Here is a 9,170-nt window from a genome sequence, read left to right on the forward strand (position 1 = left end):
GGACAGACATTGAATATTGATACCTGGGATGGGGTGGGGGGGACACGAGACATATCGGGGTGCCCCCCCCCCTAACCCAGGCCCCCCCCCAGGCCCCGGGGCGCACCTTCCTTGGACATGCCGACCTCGAAGCACTTCTGGAGGCGGCAGAACTGGCACCGGTTGCGCGTCACCTTGTTGATCTGGCAGTTCTTGTCCCGGTGGCACGTGTACACCATGTTCTTCTGGATGCTGCGGCGGAAGAAGCCCTGGGGGGGGGGGACACGGTGGGGGGGGAGTAAAGGGGGGACCTGGAGGTACCTCTTGGGGAGCCCCAAGTTCCCCCCCCCCAACTGGGATCCCCAGTTAGAGCTCCCCAACACACCCAGCAAGGCTCCACAGTGTCCATGCGCTCCACAGCGTCCATGGGCTGCTTCCCCATATTACTGGGGGGTTCCCAGTGCTTTGGGGGTGCCCAGTCCCCCCTGGGGGGTCCCCAACATCCCCAGGGGGTTACCCAGTGCCCACTGACCAGGCTTCCTACGCCCCAGTGCCCCCAAGTCTCTCCAAGGGGTCCCCAGTGCCCCCATAGGGTCGCCAGCACCCTGGGGCTCCCCCACTCCCCCAGGAGCTCCCCAGCACATGGGGGGGTCCCCACTCTCCCCATGGGATCCCCAGCACCCTGGGGGTTCCCCAATCCCACCATGGGTCCTGGGGATTCCCCACTCCACCCCATAAGGTCTCCACTCCCCCCATGGGGTCTGGGGGGGATTCCTCAGTGCCGGGGGCTCCCCATTCCCTTTATGGGGTCTCAGCACCCAGGAGTGTTCCCCACTCCCACCATTGGGTCCCGGGGGGGGCTCCCCACTCCCACCATGGGTCCTGGGGGGGTTCCCCAGCACTGGGTGTTCCCCACTCCCCCCATTGGGTCCCGGGGGGGCTCCCCACTCCCACCATGGGTCCTGGGGGGGTTCTCCAGCACTGGGTGATCCCCACTCCCCCCATGGGGTCCCGGGGGGGCTCCCCACTTCCACCATGGGTCCTGGGGGGGTTCCCCAGCACTGGGTGATGCCCACTCCCCCCATGAGGTCCCGGGGGGGCTCTCCACTCCCACCATGGGTCCTGGGGGGGTTCCCCAGCACTGGGTGATCCCCACTCCCCCCATGAGGTCCCGAGGGGGCTCCCCACTCCCCCCATGCATCCTGGGGGGGGCGGTTCCTCACTCCCCCATCGCATCCCCACTCCCTCCACAGGGTCCTAGAGGTTCCCCACTGCCCCCATGTGCCCTGGGGGGGTCCCCACTCCCCCCATGCATCCTGGGGGGGGCGGTTCCTCACTCCCCCATCGCATCCCCACTCCCTCCACAGGGTCCTAGAGGTTCCCCACTGCCCCCATGTGCCCTGGGGGGGTCCCCACTCCCCCCATGCATCCTGGGGGGGGCGGTTCCTCACTCCCCCATCGCATCCCCACTCCCCCCACAGGGTCCTAGAGGTTCCCCACTGCCCCCATGTGCCCTGGGGGGGTCCCCACTCCCCCCACGGCCCCCATGCCCCCCCATACCTTGCAGCCCTCGCAGGAGCTGACGCCGTAGTGGTACCCCGAGGACTTGTCGCTGCAGACGAAGCAGGGCTTGTAGACGCGGGGCGGGGGGGGCGGCGAGGGCGAGCTGGGCACCATCTCCTCCCCACTGCGGCTCGGTGTCTCCACAGCTGGGGGGGGGCACATGGGGGGGTCAGGAGCACACTGAGACCCCCCCCCAGCGCCCCCCAAACCGGTGTTAAACCCCTGTGCCCCGAGAGTGGGAGATGCTGTCAGGGAGAGGGGAAACTGAGGCACGATGGGGGGGGATGGAGGGGGTCACCCATGGGGGGGTATATGGGGGTACCCAAGGAGCTGCATCCATCCTGGGGGGGGGAGGACACGACAGGGATAGAGGGGGACAATGATGGGGTAAAGTAGGGGGGGGCGCAGTCCAGCACCCCTTTGCCCCCCATTCCTTCCCAAGGGCCCCCAAGACAGGTTATAGAGGATTTGAGGGGGCTGGGACCCCCCCAAAACCAGGTATTGTGGGAATTGGGGGGGCCTGGGACACCCCCAAACTCAGGTTTTGGGGGATTTGGGAGGCCGGGATCCACCAACCCCAGTTTTTGGGGGGTTTTGGAGGGGCTTGGACTCCCCAAACCCAGTTTTTGGGGGGATTTGGTGTGCTGGGACCCCCTCAAAACCCAGTTTTGTGGGATTTGGGGTGCTGGGAACCCCCCAAACCCAAGTTTTGGGGTATTTGGAGGGCTGGAACCACCCCAAACCCCAAGTTTTGGGGATCTGGGGTCTAGGATCCCCCCAACCCCAGTTTTTGGCAGGATTTGGTGTACTGGGGCCCTCCCAAACCAGGTTTTGGGGGGATTTAGGGGGCTGGAACCCCCCAAACCTGGGATTTGGGGTGCTGGGACCCCCCCAAACCCAAGTTTAGAGGAATCTGGGGGGACCAGGACCTCCCACACACCAGATTTTGGGGCACTTGGGGTCTTTGGACCCCCCCAAACTCAGTTTTCGTACCCCCCAAATCCCCTCCCATGGTTGGGGGGGTGACATAATGTCCCCATTGTGGAGGGGGGGGACACACACAGCGCGGCCCCCCCCGCCCCACAGCCCGCAAGGGGGGGGGGGGGTTAAGAGGGGGGGGCGGGGTTTCTCGTCAGTGTTTTTCTATGAAACCCAACAAAAAAAGCCAAAATTGCTGAAATTGAGGAAATTCCGGCCCCCGCCCGCCCGCGCGCTCCAGAACACGCCTGCGGGGGGGGGGGGGGGGGGGGGACGACGATGGGACGGGACACACACACGCAAACACATACATGACACATGCGAAACACACACCATGGCGGGCACCCCGTGCCTTGCACACACGTGGGCACACACACACATACCAGGGCCCCCCCCCAAAATCAACAGCTCCCCCTTTATTCCTGCCCCCCCCACTTCCCCCCCCCGGCAATGGAACCACAACCACGCACCACACCCCATGACACCCCCTCGCACACGCGCCTTGCACGACTCTTGTGCAACGGGGGGGGGGGACACACACAACGACACAGTGGGGGTGCCCCCCCCCCCCCCCAGCTTTGGGAACCATCTGGGGTGAACCCCAAGTTGGGGAGGGGGTGGTGACCCCCCCCACACCCCACACCGGGTGCTGTTGGTGCCCCATACAGGGTCCTGGGGGGGGTGGTTTAAGGGAGTTAAAGGGGGGGGGGACAGTGAAGTTAACCCCCCCCTCCGTGCCTCAGTTTCCCCTCAAGGCCAAGGTCGGATTTGGGGGGGTTTGACCCCAAATCAGGCACTCAGCCAATAACAGCGCCCCAAACCCACCCGGGGAGGGGGCAACCCATGGTGGGGGGGACAAACAACGCTACGGGGACCCCCCCAAACCCCTCCCTTAGTTTTGGCCTCAAATCACTGCTCCCCCCCCAGCCCTCCCGGTGCCTAATTTGGGGGGAGTTAAGGGGAATCCCCCCCCTAACCAGCGGCTGTGCCCCCCCCCCCAATGCCCGGATGAAGGGGGGGGACACCCCAGCACCTCCCTGGGCCCCCCCGGGGGGGGACGGGCCGGTTTTGGGGCGGCCCCGCAGGGGTTAAATGCCACATTGGCAGCGCTGGGCGGGTGCGGCAGCCCCGCACTGGAACCAGTCGGGCCGGGGCGCTGGGAGGGGGGGACGGGACGGGACGGGGTGGGGTGGGGGGAGCCGCTCCCTCGTGGGGGGGGGACGGACGGGACGAGGGGGAATTTGGGGGGGTCCTGACCCCCCAATCTATTTGTACCCAAAAGGGGGGGCGAGGCGGCTGCGGGGGGTGTGTGTGGGCCCCCCCCCCCCATGGGGTGTCCACCTCCACATCTGCCCCCCCCGAATGGGTGCAGCTCCCAAATTTGGGTCCACCCCCCCCAAATTGGGGGTGCCTCTAAATGGGCTCCCCCCCTCCTCCAAACCAACTCCCCCACGGTTGCCCCCCCCCCAATGAGGGTGTGGATCCCCCCGCAACACCGGGGTCCCCCCAAACGCGGTGTCTGGGTGCGTGTGTGAGCAGGGGGGTCTCCCCAAAACAGGGGTGACCCCGGGTATGGGACCCCCCCCATCACCCCCAAACCCCCCCCATCGCTTCCCCCCCCCCCCCCCGCGTCACACGCGCGTGTTGCACACGCCCCCCCCCGCACCCCCCCCGGACCCCCCCGTACCGCGGCGGGCGGGCGGTGGCCAGGCGAAGGGCGGCAGGGCCCCGCAGCGCGGCCCGTACCCCGCCTTGCGCAGCGCGCAGGCCCCGCGGTTCGTCACGTCGTGCAGCCGCCGCGGCCCCGCCAGCGCCTCCAGGCAGTCGAACATGGCGGCGGGCACCGAGCCACCGGCCCCGGGAACAACGGCACCGGCAGCGACCGCGGACACGGAGCCGGCCCCGGCCCCGAACCCGGACCCCGCGGGTGCGGCCCCGGCCCCGGCCCAGCGACCGGCACGGGGCGGGCACAGGGGCGGGGCGGAGGGTGGGCGGGGCTTGTGGTGAGGGGCGGGGCTTGGGGCTTGGGGGCGGGGCTTGTGGAGGGGCGGGGCCTGGCGGGCACACGCGGTGTCACACTCGGTGGTGTCACGTCGTGTCAGACAGTGTCACACACACCCCGTGTCACACCGTGTCACACGCACTGAAGTGTCGTGTCACACACACACACATGGTGTCACGCATAGGGTCACACACGCTGCGTCACACATGGACAGTGTCACACATGGACAGTGTCACACATGCATAGTGTCACACACACTGTCACACATGGACAGTGTTATACATAGACAGTGTCACACACGGACAGTGTCATACACGAACAGTGTCACACACAGACAGTATCACAAACACATAGTGTCACAAAGGGACAGTGTCATACATGAACAGTGTCATACACAGTGTCACGCAAGCACTGTCATACATGCATAGTGTCACACACAGACAGTGTCACACACGGACAGTGTCACACATGGACAGTGCCACATATGGACAGTGTCACACACACATAGTGTCACACACGGACAGTGTCATACATGAACAGTGCCATACACAGACAGCATCACACAAGCACAGTGTCACACACGCATACTGTCACACACAGACAGTGTCATACATGAACAGTGTCATACACAGACAGTGTCACACATGGACAGTGTCACACATGGACAATGTCACACATGCATAGTGTCACACACAGTGGTCACACATAGACAGAGTCACAGTGTCACCCATGGACAATGTCACACATGCACAGTATTACATGCATGGCTGCATGTGTGTGATCGCACATGCGTGTGCCCAGCCCTACCGCGCCCCATGGTGTGTCCCCATGTGCGCAGGCGTGCACAGGCATGTGCAGGCGTGTGCAGTGTGTGAGGCCCGTGCCAGCAGCACCCGCCCGGCTGCATTCCTGCCCCTCCCACCCCCGGGGGGAGCCCTGCACCGGGAGGGGCCTCCTTTGCACGGCTCCCCATGGCCTTGCACGGCACTACATGGTGTTGCACGGCCTTGCACGGCATTACACACATGACGTTACACGGTGTCACATGCAGGATGATGCTGGCACTGGCATGGAAGAGGTACGGGATGGACACGGAACAGACATGGAGCAGACACATAATGGACACAGAACAGACATGGAAGGGACATGGAATGGGCACAGAACAGACACGAGATGGACATGGAATGGACATGGAACAGACATGGAATGGACACAGAATGGAAGTGGAACAAACATGGAATGGACATGGAATGGACACAGAATAGACATGGAACGGACATGGAACAGACATGGAATGGACATGGAACAGTCATGGAACAGTAATGGAGTGGACGTGCAATGGACATGGCTCAGACATGGCATGGACATGGCATGTACATAGCACAGGCATGACATAGACATGGCATGGACACAGCAAGGACATGGCATGGACATGGCTCAGACACACCACCAACCAGGGGCTGGGATGGAGCCCATGCGTGACCGTGGCGTGTCCAGGGTGACACACTTACACACACACACGTGCCAGTCCCCACTGATCCGCTGCGGGTGCCACACGTGTCACCCCTGCACGCACACGCAGCCGGCCGAGACACACGTGTGCTACGCGCATTGTGACCTATACAGGCACACACATGTACACACAACCCCTGAGGCACCCCAAAGCCCCCCCCCCAAAGCCCTCTGACCCCCCAGTGCTATCCCCTCCTTGTTCCCCCCCCCCTTGTCCCCGATGTCCTCCGTGTCCCCCCATGACCCCGCCACCCATGGGTGCTGCCACGTGCGCTGCCCCCCCCCCCCCCCCCAGCTCAGCGGCTTTGGTCCGTTAATCCCCCGCGGGGGGGGGGGCACCCGGGGGGGGGGGTGGTGCCGCCATGGGGCTGGGCTGGCCGGGCCCCCGGCCCCACCGCTGCGGGAGGCCCCCCCCTCCCTGCTGCTGCCTCCCCCCTGCCTCCTGCTGCCCCCCCCCGTGTCCTCCCCCCTGCTGCCCGCTCTGCTGCCCCCTCCCGTGCCACCCCCCCTGCTGCTGCCCCCCGCCCTGTCACCACCCCCTGTGCCACCCCCCCCAAACCTGCCCCCAGTGTCACCCCCCGCCCTGTCACACCCCCCCCGCCTGCCCCCAGTGTCAGCTCCCGCCCTGCTGCCCCGCACCTTGTCACCCCCTCCCCTGCTGCCCCCCTCCCTGTCACCCTCTGCCCTGCTGCCCCCGATGCTGCCCCACCTCCTCCCGCCTCCGGCTGAGCATCAAGTGAGGGGGGACCGCCCTGCAGCTGCGGTGAGTATGGGGGTACACCCCCCCCCGACGTGGGGAAACTGAGGCACGGGCAGGGCTGGATTCCCCAAACCCCGGGTATTTGCACTGGGGGGGCGGAACGAGAGGGGTATTTGCACTTGGGGGGGGCACAAGAGCGGGGCATTTGCACTAAGGGGGTATAAAGGGGCTGTTTGCACGGGGGGGGCACAAAGGAGGTATTTGCATTGGGGAGAGTACAAGGAGGGGTATTTGCACCCAGGGGGGCACAAGGGGGTATTTGCACGGGGCCAGAAGCGGGTTATTTGCATGGGGGGGTCACAAGGGGGAATATTGGTACGGGGGAGTTATACAAGGGGGGATCCTGTCGAGCTCAGCCGAGTCCTTCCGAGATCAGCCGAGTACTGTCGAACCTAGGCGAATCCTGCCGAGTTTCGCCGAGTTCTGCCGAACCGAGTCCTGCCGAGTCCAGCCGAGTCCTGCCGAGCACAGCCGAGTCCTGCCGAGCCCCAACGAGCCTAACCGAAAACTGCCGAACCCATTCGAGCGCCCCCGAGTTCTGCCGAGCCCAGCCGAGCCCAGCGGAACAGACCCGAGCCTCGCCGAGTTCAGCCGAGCTCTGCCGAGCTCAGCCGAGTCTTGTCGAGCCCAGCCGAGCCCAGAGGAGCGGACCCGAGCCCCGCCGAACCTTGCCGAGCCCTGCCGACTGCTCTCGGGCGCTGCCTAGCGGTGCCGAGCGGAAACGAACACTGCCGAGCGGACACGAGTGTTGCCGAGCGGTTCCGAAGGGTCCGGAGCGCTGCGGAGGGCGGATGGACCCGGGACCCAACGCTCGGAACCCAAAGACCCCCCATGGAGGGTTCTATGGGTACCACTGACCCATAGACGCCCCACAGACACCCCATGGAGCGTCCTATAGGTACCACTGACCCATAGACACCCCACAGACACCCTGTAGCCCCTTTAGGCACTGGAGCTGCTCTAAGGGCTCCCCTTAAGGAGCTTTCTCTTCTCCAGGCTGAACTAACCACATCCAAGCACATGCAGCACCTTGCCCTTGGGATCTTGGGGTCCCCCTGCCCATGGCACGGTGGCAGCAGGGCCATGGAAGAGCCAATGGGGGCAACCTGGTATTCCCTGTTTGTAAAATCTTCTATAGAACTTGTATATAGTTGTTAGAGATCTGGATGTGGATAAAGATAAGATATAAATGTTGTTTAAGCTGCATTTAAACACGGGATTGCCCAGGCCCCCGTAGGCAGGAGGTGTTACAGTAGAGGAAACCAGAAGCTCCTCGTTAAAGGAAGGAGTTGGGATAGGGAAGGGTTTTGGGACACGGAACCTGGATTCCTGCTGTTCTGTATCCACAGGATGAGGGGCAGAGGGCGCCAGGAGCTCAGGAATGCAGGTGAGCGGCTCCTGCCTGAATGGGGCCCTTCTGCAGCTTGGTCTTGCCGTGGGAGAAGCAAGAAGGAATCCGCAGGGATCCACAGGGATCCCCCGCACCGTTGGCAGCAAGAGTCCACCCTTCGAAATGCCTCAAGCAAGGAAAGGGACAGGGGGAAAGGCAGAAAGATGGGAAAAACTGAATAAAACCATCCTCCTTCTCCAGAATTCCCTTTTTTTGAGGTCTCTGGGTCAGTCTGTTTGTACTTATGGCTCCCAAATCAGTAGTACATCATTCTACATCTGTACATCAGTAGTATACCAGTAGTACATCACTCTATGTCGGTACATCAGTAGTACATCAGTAGCACATCACTCTACATCAGTACATCAGTAGTACATCAGTAGCACACTACTCTACATCAGTACATCATCAGTACATCAGTAATACATCACTCTCCATCAACACATTAGTAGTACCTCAGTAGTACATCGCTCTACACCAGTAGTACATCAGGTTGCTCTCCAGAGCTCTGCAATGCGCCCTCTGAGCCCATGCCTTGCTCACCCCAATGGCTTACCTTCACTTCCTTGTGTTTTCACCCTGTGGCCACTTAAACCCAGTCTAAGAGAGAACAAGATCCTCACCCAAGGAGCCCTTTGGCCCTCAGGTCTCCAATACATGGGTTGTGCCAATGGGATGAGGTTCAACAAGGCAAAGTGCTGAGTCCTGCACTTGGGACACAACAACCCCATGGAACGCTCCAGGGTTGGGGAAGAGGGGCTGGAAACTGCACGTGGAAAAGGACTTGGATTGATGGAGCTGAACATGAGCAGCTTGTGCCCAGGCAGCCAAGAAGCCACCAGCATCCTGGCCTGGCTCAGCACCAGTGCGGCAGCAGGGCCAGGGCAGTGACTGTCCCCCTGTGCTGGGCACTGGTGAGGCTGCACCTCGGATCCTGGGTCAGTTCTGGGCCCCTCACTGCAAGAGAGACATTGAGGGGCTGGAGC

At 63.2% G+C, this 9,170-nt stretch overlaps 1 protein-coding gene across 1 annotated transcript; it reads right to left on the reverse strand.

Moving 5' to 3' along the window:
• Nucleotides 1-71: 71 nt before the first annotated feature.
• On the reverse strand, nt 72-4,485 carry LOC115618596 (retinoic acid receptor gamma-A-like). The gene is made up of 3 exons (XM_030510303.2): nt 4,208-4,485; nt 1,540-1,688; nt 72-248 (listed from the first exon to the last, which is right to left on the reverse strand). The coding sequence occupies exons 1-3, from the start codon at nt 4,350-4,352 to the stop codon at nt 72-74; spliced, it is 471 nt and encodes a 156-aa protein (XP_030366163.1). The 5' UTR covers nt 4,353-4,485.
• Nucleotides 4,486-9,170: the final 4,685 nt, after the last annotated feature.

The sequence above is a fragment of the Strigops habroptila genome, chromosome 23 (assembly GCF_004027225.2).
Source record: "Strigops habroptila isolate Jane chromosome 23, bStrHab1.2.pri, whole genome shotgun sequence".
Taxonomy (NCBI): Eukaryota; Metazoa; Chordata; class Aves; order Psittaciformes; family Psittacidae; genus Strigops; species Strigops habroptila.

Bases quoted from the DNA above. Each gene is read 5' to 3' on its own strand.
- LOC115618596 (XM_030510303.2), bottom strand. From the start codon at position 4,352: ATGTTCGACTGCCTGGAGGCGCTGGCGGGGCCGCGGCGGCTGCACGAC. The intron at 1,689-4,207 runs GTACGGGGGGGT...GCCCCCCCCCAG, and splicing joins GCCACCGCCCGCCCGCCGCG to CTGTGGAGACACCGAGCCGC. The intron at 249-1,539 runs GTATGGGGGGGC...CCCCCCCCCCAG, and splicing joins GCTCCTGCGAGGGCTGCAAG to GGCTTCTTCCGCCGCAGCAT.